Source organism: Physeter macrocephalus, chromosome 14 (assembly GCF_002837175.3).
Source record: "Physeter macrocephalus isolate SW-GA chromosome 14, ASM283717v5, whole genome shotgun sequence".
In the NCBI taxonomy this organism is placed as follows: domain Eukaryota; kingdom Metazoa; phylum Chordata; class Mammalia; order Artiodactyla; family Physeteridae; genus Physeter; species Physeter macrocephalus.
This window is the reverse complement of record NC_041227.1, coordinates 121,859,796-121,880,105: the sequence shown is the minus strand read 5'-3', so window position 1 is coordinate 121,880,105 and position 20,310 is coordinate 121,859,796. Positions and strand designations below refer to the sequence as shown.

Genomic DNA, 20,310 nt, shown 5'->3' with positions numbered 1-20,310 from the left:
GTGGGTCCACAGTTTCCACTCAGAGTGAGGCCTGGGCATCTGGAGGGTTTTTTTTTTAAAGCTTCCAGGTGACTCTAACGTCCAGCCACCTTTGAGAACCACCATTCTATGGGACAGAGGCCTCCAGGAGAGTTGAACACTTTGAGAGAGGCTATGGAAGAGACAGGTGACATCTAATCCTCTTGTGCCCAGCAATGCAGTTAATCAGGCAGAAAGAAGGGACAGAAATCACAAACCTTCGCCTGTCTGAGCCTGTCTTGAGCCAAGCAGAATAGGACTTCAGCACCACTTAACCCTGTAGGGCCAGAGTGGAAAGGGAGACTCTGGCGTGCCCACCTCCCAGCCGCTCCCCATGGGTTGATGGATCGGCTGCCAAACCTTGAAGGCCGTCGGCCACACCGGCAAGCATCTGCCAAGGTGATGCAAAGTGTTCACAGGAACAGGCCGTTTCTGCATTCTACTCACAGCTCGTTCTCCACCTTCTTCCTGAGGAAGAGTAACATCAGGCCCACGTGCCTGCTTTCTTTTCTCAACAGAAAGTGCTGATGCCCTGAGTTGCTTGTGGCGCAGTGACGGTGGTAGTGCGGGGGCAGTTTTCGGAGGCGAGCGATGGGTCTGACCCCTCTGTGTCTGTGTGTTTTGTAGTACAAAATCGGACAGCTGTACATGATCAGCAAGCACAGCCACGAACAGAGCGACCGAGGAGAAGGGGTGGAGGTCGTCCAGAACGAGCCCTTCGAGGACCCTCACCATGGGAACGGGCAGTTCACGGAGAAGCGCGTGTATCTCAACAGGTAAGTCCTGGCAGCCGGTGCTCCGCCTCCGGGCACCCACCCTGCCCAGGGGCTCCCACCCAGCCCCACTGCAAGACTGAGGTAGAGGCTGTGACGGTCTGGGATAAAAAGGTGACTTGGAAAGTCTTTACATCTGGCCTCCAAAACTGCCAGTCTAGTTGCTGCCAAAAACAGAAACCCCTGCGTTCTGCAAAATAGTCCTCGAGCGCATTTTCATCAAGAGGAGCTTTCCTCTTACCTCTCCCAACCCTTCCACGACATGTTAAGATGAAATCTGATCTTAAGAGTTAAAGGACGTTGTCTTCACCCTTGGTCCTGGGTTAGCAGAAGGAAAGAGGCAGTTTTGCCTGTAAGTTGTAGAAAAGTAAGTGCTGAATGTGGCCATATGCTGTTGGGGTCTTGACTCAGTAAGATTTCCACTTCCTGCCGAGTGACCACTCGGTTGTCCGCAAAGGGAGATGACAAAACCACCGGTTACCTGTGACCAAAGTGATATGGAGTACTCGGGTGGTTTCTGTTTCTCAAGTAGACCCATCGTTCCCAAGGTAGACGTTGTCATCTCTCCTCTGAAAGGGTAAAGATTCGAGGCTCATCAACCAGCACTGATCAGGACTGCCATTTCTGTTTTGCAAAATACATTCTTTAATCTCTTCTGTTTTCTTATCACTAATGACATAATTGATTGTTGGGGCTTGTCTGATCTTCTCCAGACCTTACACTTCCCTTCCAGGTCATTTTCTTCCTTTCACTTTTCTGGGTCAGAACATTTGTAGTCACGTGCCATATTTTCTCAAAAGTAACTGTCTATGTCAGTGAACCAGCATATGACCATTGTGGTCTTTGCTATCATCTCCATGAATACTCTTTACCACCGTCTGTGGCCTCTCCTATTGGCCATTTTTTCATTCAGAAAGCACTTCCAGCATAATAGCTGGACTGTGTCCCCAGTTTAAACACTGACACTTGTGAATATTTCTCCATGCTCAGTGCCACGGTCAGGTGTTTCTGAGAGGAGCCCTATTTGGATTCCCCCATTCTTGTATGACCTCTGCCCTTCGACAGGTGGAAGGGGACTATTTCTTCTTGATGGGAGGGTTTGTGTTCTGTCACCAGGGTGTTTGGAAATCTCTCAGGCCAATATCCTGACACTGGGCTGATTAAACCAACACATTTTAATCTTCCCAGGGAAGCAGTACCAGGGAATTCCTGAGTCACGTTGCTCCAGTTCATCTATCAGTAGCTGTGAATTCCCAGGATTTGGAGCCAGTGCAGCCTGCAGCCAGCTGTTGATTTGCAGGAGAAGCTGAGCTCTGGGTCTAGCCTGAGGATGGCTTCCTTGCAGAGAGAGGCTTCTCAATATGCTGCTTTGGCATTCTTAGTGCAAAGGGTGTAAATCAAATATTGAGCATCGATCACCTCTGTAGAGCAAAGAGAAGTGTGTGGGGAGGTGCAAGAAAATAGATACAAACCTACAGAAAATTCCATTTCTCAGCAGACGATTGCATTTTCCAAAGTTATTGCCTGGGGAATGTTCCCTGTGTACCAAATTCAAGAAATTAGAAAACTTTATAACTTTTCCTGAAACAGAACAAGAAGTGTCCAGCTGTCTCTGTCATGTCTGTTTTATCTATCAAAATAGATGACATTTATTTTAAAGGAGAATACTAAACATTAGTAAGAGGGAAATTTGTTATAAATAGAATATCTGGACTTCCAGTAATAATAACTAAAAGGATTAATACGGACCCTCCCCCCACCTCCTATGACAGACTCAGGATGAAATATAACAATATAAAGCTGAGTTCAAAGCAAAGAAAGGGAAATCCTCAGGTACTAGAAATAAAGAGGAAACTAACTGGAGTGGAAAGCAGATGAATTAATGCTAAGTAAGCTGGGGGGGGGTGTCAGAACTGAGTGTGGGCCCTGACATCTAGGGACTGTGGATGTCATTCCCATAAGGGGACAGGAAGTGTGGCCTCGGTGCATGTAAATGGGGTGTTGGGACTGAGAATGGTGCAAAAAAAATCATTTTTGACAATCAAGGGCTGAGAAAGGTTACTATTGAAAGACACAGATTGAAAGAACTACTAAAGGTTGTATTTGAAGTAAAAGGAAATTGAAACCGAGAAACAGGAGGGGTGAATCGAGAAGCAATAGTAAACAAAGAAATTGGTAAACATCTGGACAAATCTGAATGAGCATGGAATGTTTCAAATATATGAATAATTAGTAATTGGAAGTATATTTGTGGAATTTAAATAACAGACAATAATAACAGAAGATGAAAGGGTAGTAAGTATAGTAAAAAAAAAAAAAAGTACTCTAAGTTGCTAATATCATCTAGGAAGAAAAAAGAGATGTTTATTAATTTTAAAAAATTTAAGGTAGGGACTTCCCTGGTGGTCCAGCGGTTAAGACTCTGTGCTCCCAATGCAGGGGGCCCGGGTTCGATACTGCATGCCATAGCTAAGAGGCTGCATGCCACAACTAAAAGATCCCACATGCTGCAACTAAGACCTGGCTCAGCCAAATAAATAATACATATTTTTTTAAAATTTAAGGCAAATTTGTGTATTCAAAATGTAAAGGTAACCTCTAAAAGAATAGTAAAATAATATGTAACTTCCAAGAGAAAACTTGACCAATCCAATAGAAGGCAGAGGAAGAACAAAGAGAAGCCTACAAAAAGCACAGTAAAGAGAAAACAAATTTTGTTTGTCAGATGATAAATTGAAATGGGTCAGTGATCACAATAATAATGTGTGTTAAACCCTAAACTTGAACCTGGCTCAACAAAGATATGGCAACACTGACAAAATCACAAGTGGCCTAGAGTTATAATGAGAGATTTTAACCCACTTGTTTAATAAACTGATAGATCGAATAGACAAACAACTGAACAAACATAGAGAAGATGTAAATGACGGAATTACAAGCTTGATCTAGTGGACATTCATAGACCCTGGAACCAACATGCCTTTCAAACACACCTGAAAGTGTATAAAAACTGATTATACAAAGTAGGCCAGAAACCAGTCTCAAATACCAAGAAAATCAATATTGTGTAGATCCTGTTGGCTGATTAAAGAGCATGACAATTAGAAATTGGTAGCAACAATAAATGAACTCCCTCATCATTTAGAAATGTAAAAATTTCTAAGTATTTCACGGGTTGAAAATGTCAGATACTTATTTTCCCAGCCACCTTTGCAGCTAGGGATGGCATGTGACCTAGTTCCAGCCAATGAGATGTGAGATTTTCCTCCCTGATTAAAAAAGGAAAGATGTTCAAGAGAGGCATGATCTGCTTCTAAGAAAGGGGGTGGGAAATACACGGTGATGGCTGGGAAGGCAACTAATAGTGCCTACCACATGAATCTTGATAACAAAACTGAACAATAACAGTATAAAAGGGAAGCTTATAGACTGATTTCAGTTAAGAACATAGACAGGAAAATCCTATATGAAACTTTAGCAAATCACATATCTCAGAGTATAATAGTAGTTCATGACCTGATCAGATTTATGACTGATTGTTAACATCAATTTGAGAATTTGACAAGATTGCTGGGTATAAAATTCATAATACAAAAATCAGTAACACTATTATAGAGTGGGAGCAATAAATGGAAAAAATAATTTTTAAAAATTCCATTTATAAGAGAAAAGGAAACCTAAAGTTAACCAGTAAAGAATCCACAAGATATACAAAATCTTTTCGGAGGAAAATATAAAACATTAGCAGAGGACATTTTAAAAAACCTAGACAAATGAGAATATTCATGGATGGGAAAAGCTATGTAATAAAGTTGCCATCAATTCCCAAATCAATTATATATTTAAGGCAAAACTAATTAAAATGACAACCAAGTTGTTTTTAAACAGAATTGGAGAATATAATCCTAAAATTCCTAATTACTACAGCTTTATAAGGAGTCTTGATGTCTGGTAGGGTGAGTCTCTCCTACTTACTGAACTTTTCCAGAATTGTTCATATGAATCTTAGGATTAGAAACCCAAGTCATCGGAAGAAACCAAGGACATTTAACCTAGAAAAGCTAGACTGGGGTGTATAATGGTTTGTTCAGATGGGAGAAGGATTAGGCGTATGTATTCTAGATGACCTCAAGAGGACCAATTAGACTAAGAACAATGGGTGAGAATGCCAGGAGAAAAATTTAGGCTCAGTTTAAGGAAGAAATCTAAGTATTTGAGCCATCAGAGAGCACAGTAAGGTGACTTATAGTCAATTATGCTGCTGCGGGGGGTGTTTGAGCATAAGCAGAACACACCCTTGTCAGGCTGTCCTTGAGTAGATTCAAACATCAAGTAGGTGGTTAAAATGGACAACCTTTCAGATCCTTTTCAACCCTAATTTTCTATGCTTAACGTCTGTTTCAGACATTATCTCATCTCTCCTCCAGCATACATAAATGAATAACAAGTGAGGCATAGGAAAAAAAAATACCTTTAGCTCCTTTTGCACAAATCTAAAGTAGGTCCATTGTTTTATCTCAGAACCAGGCAGATTATGGTTTAGTAAGAGAGAAAGAAAGTAAAAATTGGTATGTGACATAACTATAAAAAAATAAGTATTTTCATAATTATATAAGAAAACCAAACCTACTACTTTGTAGTTACAAACTAGAGTTAACCCACCTCAAGTTAACCCATGTCCTGCATGCACAGGTCATGGGACTGCCATGTTGGTGAGGCTGCTTTGTAATTGTAATTCATTAAATGAGTGTGTATTGAAATTGACAGTGCGTAACAAATTGCTCTGGTGTTGGAGAGAATCTCTTAATAATTAAGACATGGTTCTTGTATTCTGATCAAAGTAGGGTCCTAGGTCAACCAGTTCCATTATTTCTAAGTTCATCTGTCCATCTTATGAGTGGTGTCAAGGAGGAAAAACTTTTCTTCAGTCTACTTAGTTATTGGTGATTCGGGTCCCGAGAATTAAATTGAAACTGACAGATTAACAGGAGGAAAGACAAGTTTTTATTCATGTACATAGGCGAGAGCATCCAGAAAAATGTGACTCAAAGGGGTGGTTAGAATATGGGGCTTATATACCATTTTTTTAAAATAAATTTTAATTTATTTGTTTATGGCTGTGTTGGGTCTTCGTTGCTGCGTGCTGGCTTTCTCTAATTGCGGCGAGCAGGGGCTACTCCTTGTTGCGGTGCGCAGGCATCTCACTGTGGTGGCTTCTCTTGTTGCGGAGCACGGGCTCTAGGTGCGCGGGCTTCACTAGTTGTGGCGCGCAGGCTTCAGTAGTTGTGACTCACGGTCTTAGTTGCTCCGCAGCATGTGGGATCTTCCCGGACCAGGGCCCGAACCCATGTCGCCTGCAATGGGAAGCGGATTCTTAACCTCTGCGCCACCAGGGAAGGCCTTATATACTATTTTTAATAAGGGAGGGAGAGAAAAGAGACTTATGGGAAAACAAATGTCTTGTATGAAAAGTAAATGAGGCCTTAGGAGAATGGATGGGAGACAAGATAGACATTGTGACAATGTCTATTTAGGTGATTTCTTATCCTGGTGCTTACTTCTTGTCTCTGGTGATCGGAGTCAATCTTCTCTGGTTGCGAAACTCACGGAGAGGGGATTTATGACAGTTGAATTCTTTTCGGAGGTTCTGTTTTTATGCAGATAAGGGGAGTTCAGAAAAAGTGTCTTTCTGCGACTGTTGGATTCTCAAATGTCTTCAGCTCAAAATAATCCTGATGTCACTGTAGCATGTTATGGACCCCTTCACTGACCACAGGGAAGTGGGTCCTGAGAGTTGGACTGGAAGTAGCCAAGATGTTCCAGTGCCCACTTAATAACTTCCACAGAGGGACTTCCCTGGTGGTCCAGTGGTTAAGACTCCACACTTCCAATGCAGGGGGGCACAGGTTTAATCCCTGGTCGGGGAACTAAGATCCCACATGTCACGCAGTGTGACCAAATAAATAAATAACTTAACGCAGAGAAACATCAATGTCCTGTGGACCAGAATTCACGAGCTGGCAAAGGGAATGCATTCTCTTCCTTATGTCAATCTGTATGGGAAGACAAATCACATTCAGAAACTGCTTTATTGATTTATTACCCAAAGCAACTATTTGGGGCATTGGAAGTACTCAGTGCCTGTGTCATCAGGGCCTCCTCTCTGAGTCTGTCTTGATCAGAAAGGACATTTTGTGTAAGGATGTTAGCGGTCCACAGAATTATCTGGAGGCTTGAGAATGGACAGCTCTCAAGGCAGCTCCAAGAGGCCAAGAGCAGCAATGATGACAACCATCTTTAAGTGAAACTGACCTTTTCATTCTGCCATTACCATCATGGCTGCTGTGGGTGGCTCTGAATTGTCCATTTTTTCTTTCTATCATTTGTTCTAAAATTTCAAACATGGGGAGTTCCCTGGTGGCCCAGTGGTTACGGTTACAGACTTTCACTGCTGTGGCCTGGGTTCAATCCCTGGCTGGGGAACTGAGATCCCGCCAGCTGCATGGCATGGCCAAAAAAGTAAGTAAATAGACTAAAATAAAATAAAATTCCAACCATAAGCTTCCCATTGAGTTCCCAGGCCAAGCCAGGCTACTAGTGGGTGGGGGGAGGGACTTCCAGACTGTTTTCCAAAGCAGCTGCACCATTTTACACTCCCTCCAGCAATGTATGAGGGTTCCAATTTCTCTACATAATCACCAACACTTGTTATTGTTCGTCTTTTTGATTACAGCCATCCTGGTGGGTGTGAAGTGGTATCTTGCTTGGGTTTTAATTGGCATTTCCCTAATGACATTGAGCATCTTTTCAAGTGCTCATGGGCCATTTATATGTCTTCTTCGGAGACATGTCTATTGAAATCCCTTGCCTTAAATTGAGCATAATGTCTTTTTCAAATGCCATTTATCCTTTTAGTACTTGCCTCTTATCTCCCAGAACTGTGGGGTTACTCCACTCTCTGGCCCTTCCTATAGCGTCTGATACACTGTTATGTGCAGTACATTTGGGTGACTGCCTAATGCATTTAGGACATTACATTAGTTCTAATACATTAGTACATTTGGTGGTTGTCCTTGGGCCTTTGATCCAGTTCAGTTAACCAAATAAGTGGTATTTCTTGGCTTGTCTTCAAAAATCCTGGTTTCACCTGGCATCCAGGGAAAGGAGGCAAGATACTAATCAAACTCTGGAACAGCGATTCTAAGTAAAACCTGTTGTCCAGAATCATGTGAGGGTGGGGCTTTTCTTTTGTTCCCTTTCATTTTCACTTCATCCCTAGCATCACTCCAATCCCCTCCCACTGAAGCCCATGAGGGGAGGGAATCTGGTGGGGGTGGAGGGGCACTGGAGAAAAGATGGAGCCTATTTTTAGGCTTGTTTATCAGTCATGAAGTGTCACGTTCTTCTCCACTACAGGCTGCTGGATTAATTAGGCTGTGCTGGCAGCTGCCAGTCAGGGAGGGTTGCCAGCTTCTAACGGTGATTCCGCCGAATGCCTGAATCGATTTGCACGCCGCGAACATTTCTCCCACTACATGGCTCTTACCTTCCAGGGCAACCTCTCCTGGCATCTAGTGGCTCTGGGTAGGAGAGGGTACAGCTTCCCTAAGCCATGAATCCTGTTTAACTGGATAAGCAAAGCCACCAGCTGGTCACTTTACCTTACCTACCAGCTCACTGGTAGAGCCTTGTTGCTGTGGCTTGGGTCTTTCTTTCACATTTTTTCTTCCCGTTCTCCCAGATCTTCCCCACACGACGAGCTTACTGCCCACAGCTCATGCGGCAGAGGGAGAGCCCACTACCCAGGCAACGGGTCAAAGAGGAAGTGTCGGAGCCAGAGACTCTGACCTAAGAGCTTATTTCCACACTATTTTGAAAGACTCTTCATGGTTATTATTGACTTCTGAATATCCAGAGACGATCTTCATTCATTCAGAAAATATTTATTGAGCACCTGCTGTGTGCCAGGCATCATTCTAGGTGCTGGCTGGGTGAGCAGCAGTGGACAGGCCAGAGATCCCTGCCCTGATGGGAACTTGTGTTCTAGTTATGAGTGACAGGCGGTACACAATAGCCATGTATATAAGAACATTATATATTTTAGAATATTCAGTCATATAGTCTATACAAATATATATTCTCTATATATAGAATATAATATTAAATAAATTAATAGTATTTTCAATATATACTGGATGTTACTTCCCTGGTGGCACAGTGGTTAAGAATCCGCCTGCCAAGGCAGGGGACACGGGTTTGAGCCCTGGTCCGGGAAGATCCCACCTGCCGCAGAGCAACTAAGCCCGTGCACCACAACTACTGAGCCTGTGCTCTAGAGCCCACGAGCTACAACTTCTGAAGCTCGCACGCCTAGAGCCCATGCTTGGCAACAAGAGAAGCCACCGCAATGAGAAGCCCGCGCACTGCAATGAGGAGTAGCCCCCCACCCCCGCTCACTGCAACTAGAGAAAGCCCGCGCGCAGCAACGAAGATCCAACGTAGCCAAAAATAAAATAAATAAAATAAATAAATTTTTTAAAAAAAGAAGCCGCCTGCCAGTGCAGGGGACACGGGTTCAAGCCCTAGTCCGGGAAGATCCTACATGCCACGGAGCAGCTAAACCCGTGCGCCACAACTACTGAGCCTGCACTCTAGGGCCCGTGAGCCACAACTACTGAAGCCTGCGCGCCTAGAGCCCGTGCTCTGCAACAAGAGAAGCCTCCGCAATGAGGAGCCCGCGCACCGCAATGAAGAGTAGCCCCCGCTCGCCACAACTAGAGAAAGGCTGTGCACAGCAATGAAGACCCAAGGCAACCAAAAATAAATAAATAAATAAACTTTAAAAAAAAAAAAAATATATATATATATACTGGAGAAAATAGACCACGTAGAGCCTTCTTCCCGACATACCTTTCAGCCCATGCTCTTCTGTTTGGTCCCCATCTCAATCCTTAAGAACATGCCAGGGGTTCTCATGCTGCCAGGTCCCCTGCCTTCTGCCCCCTCAACTACTCCCATGGAACATCACAGAAACAGAATGTTTAGGCCTGGTTGGGATCTTCCAGGGCATCTCGTCAAACGATTTCCACCTTGGTTCTGCCTCTCTCCTGCCTGATGATGTTGACACATGTGGCTGGCTTCCCTGGGTGCTCCCCACACCCCTGCCACACTACCCTAACACTCTCCACACGCAGAGCCTTCCAAGAACTGACACGAGGCAGGCTTCTTTTCCCGGGATCCCAGCACAAACTGTCCTTTATAGGAAGAGTGGTGGCAGTGACCAAGTTCAAGGAACTTCCTGTGGGTGATGCCCCAGCAGCCCTGTCTCTCACAGGTGATGGCTCTAGTCCGGAAACTCTGTTCATCTCTTTGCTGCAGTATAAAGACTTACATTAAGATCAGGATGAAAGACCAGCCAGAAAACCATTAAGAAGAGTAGAAATCACAGCAGCAGAGAAGAAATTTAAAGACCTCAGAAAATCACTGTACACAGAACTGGAGAGGAACAAATAATTATTATTAAACAACTGTCAAATGTCAGATTTGGGCATAAAGAAGAAAAAAAAGGTCAGAAGATCCCTCCTGAACCAGTGGGAAATGAAGAAATGAAGGTAGCTAAGTCCTTTTAAGAATCACTTAAATGAGCTTCAGTTCTTTGAGCCTAATCTTAGGATAGACAGTGGCTAGTTTCAGGTTCCACCGCGTGGCTTGCAGGATCTTAGTTCCCCAACCAGGGATCGAACCTGGGTCCCGGCAGTGAAAGTGCTGAGTCCCGACCACTGGACTGCCAGGGAATCCCCAAAGCGCTGTTATTTTGTGAAGTCAGGACTTTCTGCCGGGAATGTTTAAGTCCAAAGTGTCTAGTTGAGACCGTCGTAATTCTGACCCCTGTTGAGAAAATGAAATTAGACTCCATTTAGACCACATTTGGCCTGATGATGTTCAAGACCTCCTAGATCCAAAAAATATCCCCAAAGGAGCATAAATTGCAAAGTGAGATTAGATATGGTGGAGAATTTGGTGATAATCTGGAATGTAAAGCGCTAGAAGGGAGGAATGGTTTAGGTTTCAGTTCCAGAAGCTCTTTATGAAGTAGATAAATTCTCTTAACGTGAGGCCAGTTCAGATTATGCCTGCCCATGGGCCCTTCTTATCAGATCGTTTGTGATTTAAGGAGAGTATGAGGTTACAGTGATTGTATCCACTTATGTCCAGGTTCCTCAACCTTGGCACCGCTTAAGATTTGGGTCTCTATAATTCCTTGTTATGAGGGGCTGTCCTGAGCACTGTAGGACGGTGAGCAGCATCCCCGGCCTCTTCCCACTAGAGGCTATAGCAGCATCTCCCCGCCCGCCCACCCCTAACCAGTTCTCACAACCAAAAATGTCTCCAGACTTTGCTGAGTACCCCCTGGGGGGAAGAATTCCCCCACTGCTTTCCCATTGAAATGGGAACCACTGCTCTAGAATGACCAACTGTCCCATTTTGCTCAGGACCAAGGAATTTAGCATGTGGGACTTACCAGTGCTAAAACTGAAACCGTGCGCCTCAGATTGGAACTTGAACCCACGCGACTGGGACTCAAACCCGGCCAAAATCCATAGTCTTTCAACTGAGATCACACACCTGGTTTCAGGACTTAATGAAGCTCAGTTTCATTTTTCTTTTGTAATTAATTAATTTTATTTTTGGCTGCGTTGGGTCTTTGCTGCGGTCAGGCTTTCTCTAGTTGCAGAGAGCGGGAGCTACTCTTCGTTGCGCTGCCCGGGCTTCTCATCGCAGTGACTTCTCTTGTTGCGGAGCACGGGCTCTAGGTGCGCGGGCTTCAGTAGTTGTGGCGCGCGGGCTCAGTAGTTGTGGCGCATGGGCTTAGTTGCTCCACGGCATGTGGGAATCTTCCCGGACGAGGCATCGAACCTGTGTCCCTTGTATTGGCAGGTGGACTCTTAACCACTGCACCACCAGGGAATCCCCGAAGCTCAGGTTCTTGATGTCTCATCGCAGAAAGAATTCAGTGAGAGGCAAAGTGATAGGTAAGAAGTGGATTTATGTAGAGAGAAACACACTCCACAGACAGAGTGTGGGCCATCTCAGAAGGTGAGAAAGGCACCAGGGTATGGGGTTGTCAGTTTTTATAGGGGTGGGTAATTTCATAGGCTAATGAGTGGGAGGAGTATTCCAGCTATTTTAGGAAGGGCCGGGGATTTCCGGGAATTGGGCCACCGCCCACTTTTTGATCCTTATGGTCGGTCTTGGAACTGTCACGGCACCTGTGGATGTCATTTAGCTTGCTGATGTGAGCATATACTGAGGCTCAAGGTCTAGTGGAATTCGACTTGTCCGCCATCTTGGACCCATTTGGTTCTCATCAATTTATGTCATGTCCTCGGGCTATGTCCTTCTTTCAAAGGTTGTGCCCTGCCCCCTTCCCTCCTGTTTCATTCCCCCCTCAGAGATTTTACTCCCATATTCTTATGGGAAGCAGAAGGGCGATAGTCTGTCTTCTGTAACTGCTTCCAGGCTGAGTAAGGGCATCAACCCTGTCTGTCAGGCAGTAAAAATCTCTGGATGCCTGATCTAGGGGCCCCCAGGGGCAGGGCAGCTCCTTGTTTTAAGTCGGTATGGGCTGGAATCCTCACATAGCCAGCATTTTAATGTGGAACTGTTGTAATTGTTCCCGTAGCCTTTCTATGAATCTCCTTGATGATGAAACACTTTTTTAAACAGCATCAGAGTACAAAAATATCTGTAAATGACAAAAGACTTAAAAGGCATGGTTAAACATCTGATTACAGTGTAATCGATAAAGAAACTTGGTTACAATAACCAGAATTAAAAATGATTACGTTTAACTCAGCACACCAAATAATCCTAATTAAATATTTCTCTTTAAGATACCTCAGGGACCTCTAAAGTACCCCAAAGTTAGCTGGAAATCAAAAGAAACTTAATCAAAATTTGATATTTGGGAAGTTTGTCAAAAAGTTTTAAAGCACTTGGTCAAATAAGGTCATAGGTCACTGTGAGACAATACTTATTCCTTAACCAAAGTTAAAAAAGATCTCAGAAGCAAATACAAGTCACTTAAAGGCAAAGAAACTCACACAATCTGCTGTCAAAAGCAGCATTTCAAGAATACTTTGGAGAAACCAAATCCAGTCTTGTTCTAGCCCATTCCTAACAAAATCCATTTACCCAACTAAATTCAATCCAGTCTTAGAAAATCCTGATCATGCATAACTCTTTTCAGTATTTTTCATCCTTCACACTTTCTTTTACTAAAAACACATATCTTACTTTTCTTAAAAGTATTTTTCACATTGAGTTACTTTTCTTGTTGACAGATTTGTAACAGAAAGAATAAGGTCTTATTTGACCTCTAATAAGCCTAGGTACAACAGGAGTATTATGCTTAAGATGGATGACTCTAACTTGTCTGTATTAATCAAACCAACAAACTTAAGCCACCTTCCGTACCAGATAGCAGTTTAGTACTGACTATTTTCCAGATGACATGAACCTGAAATTCATTTTGGCCAGATTGTTTTTTATTTCAGAGTATTTATATAAGCGCTTAATTTTTAAAAAGCCAATTAAGTAGATCTCTTTTACGAATTCATTTTTGGCAATACCATACACCTACAACGCCCATATAGATACATATGAACACACAAACAAACACAGAGGCCTCGTAGTTCCCATTCCAGAATTTCAGGCCTGAGTCAGGTACAGCATAAAAGCCATCAGTTACAAGGAGTTGGATTCAAATTGGGCTTCTAGCAGATGGAACAAATCAAGCTCACCTACCTAGATGGCTAAACCCTTTTTGCTGCTGTTCACAGAAAAGACACTTAAGATTTCTATTTATCCTTGACAAGTCAAGTTCTAAATTACTTTGCCCCTCTTTTTAAAATTTTTTAAAAGATGCGGAGATTAGAGTTCCTGAGAAGACCAGATAGGACATTTGCATCTCAAAGGTACAGGCAAGTTCCTCCTAGGATGACTTTGTTTCCCCTTTGTTTAATATTTATAAGCCTCTTAAAATAAATAGGGAAGGTTTGGGGAGTGTGGGCTTTGGATTATTTTTGGAGCCACACCTCTGGTCCTGTAAAGACTACATTTGTAAAACAAGGACAGTTTTGTTTTCTGCGCGGGCTTCAGTAGTTGTGGCGCGCGGGCTCAGTAGTTGTGGCGCATGGGCTTAGTTGCTCCACGGCATGTGGGAATCTTCCCGGACGAGGCATCGAACCTGTGTCCCTTGTATTGGCAGGTGGACTCTTAACCACTGCACCACCAGGGAATCCCCGAAGCTCAGGTTCTTGATGTCTCATCGCAGAAAGAATTCAGTGAGAGGCAAAGTGATAGGTAAGAAGTGGATTTATGTAGAGAGAAACACACTCCACAGACAGAGTGTGGGCCATCTCAGAAGGTGAGAAAGGCACCAGGGTATGGGGTTGTCAGTTTTTATAGGGGTGGGTAATTTCATAGGCTAATGAGTGGGAGGAGTATTCCAGCTATTTTAGGAAGGGCCGGGGATTTCCGGGAATTGGGCCACCGCCCACTTTTTGATCCTTATGGTCGGTCTTGGAACTGTCACGGCACCTGTGGATGTCATTTAGCTTGCTGATGTGAGCATATACTGAGGCTCAAGGTCTAGTGGAATTCGACTTGTCCGCCATCTTGGACCCATTTGGTTCTCATCAATTTATGTCATGTCCTCGGGCTATGTCCTTCTTTCAAAGGTTGTGCCCTGCCCCCTTCCCTCCTGTTTCATTCCCCCCTCAGAGATTTTACTCCCATATTCTTATGGGAAGCAGAAGGGCGATAGTCTGTCTTCTGTAACTGCTTCCAGGCTGAGTAAGGGCATCAACCCTGTCTGTCAGGCAGTAAAAATCTCTGGATGCCTGATCTAGGGGCCCCCAGGGGCAGGGCAGCTCCTTGTTTTAAGTCGGTATGGGCTGGAATCCTCACATAGCCAGCATTTTAATGTGGAACTGTTGTAATTGTTCCCGTAGCCTTTCTATGAATCTCCTTGATGATGAAACACTTTTTTAAACAGCATCAGAGTACAAAAATATCTGTAAATGACAAAAGACTTAAAAGGCATGGTTAAACATCTGATTACAGTGTAATCGATAAAGAAACTTGGTTACAATAACCAGAATTAAAAATGATTACGTTTAACTCAGCACACCAAATAATCCTAATTAAATATTTCTCTTTAAGATACCTCAGGGACCTCTAAAGTACCCCAAAGTTAGCTGGAAATCAAAAGAAACTTAATCAAAATTTGATATTTGGGAAGTTTGTCAAAAAGTTTTAAAGCACTTGGTCAAATAAGGTCATAGGTCACTGTGAGACAATACTTATTCCTTAACCAAAGTTAAAAAAGATCTCAGAAGCAAATACAAGTCACTTAAAGGCAAAGAAACTCACACAATCTGCTGTCAAAAGCAGCATTTCAAGAATACTTTGGAGAAACCAAATCCAGTCTTGTTCTAGCCCATTCCTAACAAAATCCATTTACCCAACTAAATTCAATCCAGTCTTAGAAAATCCTGATCATGCATAACTCTTTTCAGTATTTTTCATCCTTCACACTTTCTTTTACTAAAAACACATATCTTACTTTTCTTAAAAGTATTTTTCACATTGAGTTACTTTTCTTGTTGACAGATTTGTAACAGAAAGAATAAGGTCTTATTTGACCTCTAATAAGCCTAGGTACAACAGGAGTATTATGCTTAAGATGGATGACTCTAACTTGTCTGTATTAATCAAACCAACAAACTTAAGCCACCTTCCGTACCAGATAGCAGTTTAGTACTGACTATTTTCCAGATGACATGAACCTGAAATTCATTTTGGCCAGATTGTTTTTTATTTCAGAGTATTTATATAAGCGCTTAATTTTTAAAAAGCCAATTAAGTAGATCTCTTTTACGAATTCATTTTTGGCAATACCATACACCTACAACGCCCATATAGATACATATGAACACACAAACAAACACAGAGGCCTCGTAGTTCCCATTCCAGAATTTCAGGCCTGAGTCAGGTACAGCATAAAAGCCATCAGTTACAAGGAGTTGGATTCAAATTGGGCTTCTAGCAGATGGAACAAATCAAGCTCACCTACCTAGATGGCTAAACCCTTTTTGCTGCTGTTCACAGAAAAGACACTTAAGATTTCTATTTATCCTTGACAAGTCAAGTTCTAAATTACTTTGCCCCTCTTTTTAAAATTTTTTAAAAGATGCGGAGATTAGAGTTCCTGAGAAGACCAGATAGGACATTTGCATCTCAAAGGTACAGGCAAGTTCCTCCTAGGATGACTTTGTTTCCCCTTTGTTTAATATTTATAAGCCTCTTAAAATAAATAGGGAAGGTTTGGGGAGTGTGGGCTTTGGATTATTTTTGGAGCCACACCTCTGGTCCTGTAAAGACTACATTTGTAAAACAAGGACAGTTTTGTTTTCTTTTTCAAAGAATTGGGTGGTTACCTCAATGATATTGAAGGACTGACATAACCCATTCACCTCTGTTGGAAATTTTTATTTTTCCTTATTTAACTCAGGGGAGAAGCCCTCTGCCAAAATTCCTATCGGGCTCTGAATATCAGCTATGGTCAGTTTGGTCAGAGCAGTGGCCTCCTATTTTGGTAATCTACTTACAAACATCTTTCAGGATCTTCCCTAGGTTTAAGAAATTTGTACCTTACATTTAGACACTATATAACCCTTTTTACTTAATAATCACCGGCTGGATATCTTTGGCCAAGCCCAGAACCTCAATATTCCACATTCCAGGTTCTACTAAGGCTTCTATTTTAGCTTCAGATTTTTTCTGTTTCTTTTTGCTTTTTGTTAGAACCATTTGGTGATGAGGGTGGTTCCCTTGCCCCTCGAGAAACAGAGTGGCCCCTAACTTAGTTAATAAATCTCTTCCCATTCAATGGATGGGACAGTCAGGCACAAACAGAAAGGAACGTAAAAACAGCTGACCATTGATCTTGCACAAAAGGGGTTCCAGGAACGTGTGCCCCTGTGTCTTCCCTGACAACTCCATTAAGTATTCCTTATGATTGCTAAGCTTTCCAATCCTTTGGGTTAAGACGGAGAAGGTTGCACCAGTGTCTGTAGGAAATTCTATCAAGTGGCCCGCCACATCAATGACCGCCACATCAATGACCACCGGAGGCATGACATTAGTTATGTAGATGGTATCTCTAGGCAGAGCCACTTTCGGCCTTGGGCCCCTTCAGTCTTCTGATTGCAAAACCATCAATGGCCGAGGGGCCCCTGTTGCTCTCTGGCATCTGGGGCATTCCCTCTTCCAGTGCCCTGGCTGTTTGCAAAGGGCACATTGATCCCAATCCTCCCTCCAGTGCCTTTTGTCCACACAGGGTACACTGGCCTTGTGGGCCTTGTGGTCTGCCAGGGCCAGATTGGCCCAGAAAAGCCACTTCCCCTTTGGTGGTCTTTGAGCAGACAAAGCCACTGCAATCATGTGGGCCTTTTGCATATTTCTCTGGGTGCGTTCAGGCTTTTTGGCCATATCCCTATTACTGAAAACCTAATAAGCCAATTGGAACAAATCATTCATTGACTGGAGTCTGAGGACCATCAGTTGCTTTCTGAGTTTTGTGCCTGAAGTCTGGGGCAGACCGGGCTATGAAATGCATAGCCAAAAGGGCCTGTACCTCAGGGGACGAGGGATCCACGTTCATTCGGGATCCATGGCCCTGTAGGGTGAGTCAGTTAAAATGTCCTTTGTGTCCTTCCTAGAGTTATCCCTCCCGAGCTACACATGCCTTAAATTCCTTTTGGGTTCCATTGCCTAGTTACAAGGCCATGAAAATTTGAACATAGGGTACTTCACTCCATTTTAAATTTCCTAACTCATATTGTGACCAAACCTGATTACATAACGCACTAAGTTTTTTTCCTTTTAATTCCTGTTGTCCAAATCTTTCCCGACCCCAGAGTACATGGCCCAGAGGAGTATTGGTTGGGATTGATGCAGCCCTGACCCATTTCAGACAAGCCTGAGGTGACGTCTCTAACTCCTGAGCTATCCAAAATTCCACTCTTAAGTCCAAATCCACCACGCAATTTACTCAAGATTTGCACTTACAATTTTAGATGCTATCCCTTCCAAGGTAGTCTCCCAACCAGGTGTTAGTTCCCCAGAAGTCGCAAAGAGATGGCACAGAAGACGTCCCCAACGGTGTTGATGATGAACAGGAGTTGGTCTAGCTATAAGCTGGGAATAAAGGGTCAGCACCTGTAAGGGTCAGAGGGAGGGGAGTAAAAGCAATAAAAAGTACACCTTGGTGGTCACACAGGTCTTCTGGGGTTAACAGAAGAAAGAAAGAAATAGAGCAGGAATGAACAAGAATACAAGAATGTAGGAGAAAAACCTCAGGATCAAGGAGAAGAGTATAGAGATTAATAATTCTGTCCTGGACCTGCTGTTGGATGTGCATAAGTATACGGGGTTGACCCGCCAGTCAGAAATGAGCAGACATTGGCAGAGCATCTTCCCCAGTATGCATGGCTTGCGGCATCCCACGGGCCTCTTTAGGACCAAGAGCTGACTCTCAACATTTTCTTAACCTTATCACTGTCCCTTTGTGGTCGCCAGCTGAAACTGTGCACCTCAGACAGGGACTTGAACCCACGTGGCCGGGACTCAAACCCGGTCAAAACCCAGATTGGGACTTGAACCTACATGGCCGGGACTCAAACCTGGCCAAAGCCCAGATTGGGACTCGAACCCACATGGCCAGGACTCGAACCCAGCCAAAACCCTGATTGGGACTCGAACCCTCATGGCTCGGGCTCGAACCCAGCCAAAAACCCAGATTGGGACTTGAACCCACGTGGCTGGGACTCAAACCCGGCCAAAACCCACAGTCTTCCAACTGAGATCACACACCTGGTTTCAGGACTTAATGAAAAAAAAGAATTCAGTAAGAGACAAAGTGATAGGTAAGAAGTGGATTTATTTAGAGAGAAACACACTCCACAGGCAGAGTGTGGGCCACCTCAGAAGGTGAGAAAGGCACCAGGGTATGGGGTTGTCAGTTTTTATAGGGGTGGGTAATTTCATAGGCTCATAAGTGGGAGGAGTATTCCAGCTATTTCAGGAAGGGCCGGGGATTTCCAGGAATTGGGCCACTGCCCACTTTTTGATCCTTATGGTCCGTCTGGGAACTGTCACGGTGCCTGTGGGTATGTCATTTAGCTTGCTGATGTGAGCGTATACTAAGGCTCAAGGTCTAGTGTAGTCGACTTGTCCACCATCTTGGACCCATTTGGTTCTAATCAGTTTATGTCATGTCCTCGGGCTATGTCATTCTTTCAAAGGTTGTGCCCTGCCCCCTTCTCTCCTGTTTCAGAACCAGGACAGTCCCATTTAACCTGGGACAAGTTGACTAGCTGTCACTGATATGTTCTGTTCCATGTGAAGTAAAGAAGTAAGAAACAAAACAATTTGAAAAGTCTATCTTTGGTAGGCATGGACAAAGGTTTTGGGGAAATGTGGTAGCATTCCACATCAGCACGTTTTCTAATTCTTTAAAGGTTTTAGAATTTTGTCTTTTTCCTCAGTGTCCCTAAAGCCTGAGCCATGGTGAGATGGTCTTGGGAGGTTTAGTCTCGGCCACTGGACCAAGAGGACGTGATTCAAGTCATGCCACCTTTCCAGAAGAGAGGTTCTTGTTTGATGCCAGGTAGTGAGTTTGAATGACAGGCTTCTCCTTGGAATTGTAGGCAGTATACATCACGAAAGGGACAGCAGCAGTGGAGTCTAATTTAATTCCGTTTTCCTTTGCAGCCCTGATAAATTACTGCTGCAGGGAAAAATGAATTTTACTTTCTCAGACAAAAACGATTTGAATGTTGAATGTGCTCTGGGGAAGTCAGGGGCTAGGAGACGGTCTCTAGTGGCCTTAAAAATATTTAAATGGCATATCACAGAATTTGTTCCAACGCCTCCTGTGCCTGGCCTGGTAAATGGATTATACCAGAAGGGCCTCCTTTCCAGACTGTTTAGAAGTCACATAAAATCGTATCGGCCATCTTGGCTAAATGTTATGTGTTTTCGGGCGTCTCGTTGGAAAAGGTATTTGATTATAGTGCTGCATATTCTGCATACATTGGTGGATGAAGCAGCTGAGATAAAGATTCTAGAGCCTGGAGTCGTGACCACTTACAAATAGGACAAGTTTCAACATGAGTGGAAAATGGCCAGTGTTTGTCATCTTCCTTCCAGAAAATGATTGTTGCTTAGTAATGTGGTTCTGCTGGGAGACTTTTTAAATGACAGAGGGATTGAGTTATGGAGGGAGGAAGACTTGGGCCCCAAAGTGGTATCAAGAGGAGCCTGGTTGAATCTCGGGAGGGGTGCAGTGTAGACGGAACACCTCCCGCACTAGAGAACAGTGGAGAAAGGGCTCTAATGCTTGTAAGGAGACGTAAGTACTTTGTCTAAACTGAACAACGCCTAACTTACT

The 20,310-nt window shown here is 43.5% G+C and overlaps 1 protein-coding gene across 1 annotated transcript in view; it reads left to right on the top strand.

Annotated features, from left to right (window-relative positions):
• Positions 1 to 360: 360 nt before the first annotated feature.
• PITPNC1 (phosphatidylinositol transfer protein cytoplasmic 1) overlaps positions 361 to 20,310 on the top strand; it is a 136,168-nt gene continuing 116,218 nt past the window's right edge. The window contains exons 1-2 of the mRNA XM_055089801.1: positions 361 to 417; positions 646 to 794. Of these exons, the coding sequence (XP_054945776.1) occupies positions 361 to 417; positions 646 to 794 (206 nt within the window). The remainder of the gene's footprint in view (positions 418 to 645; positions 795 to 20,310) is intronic.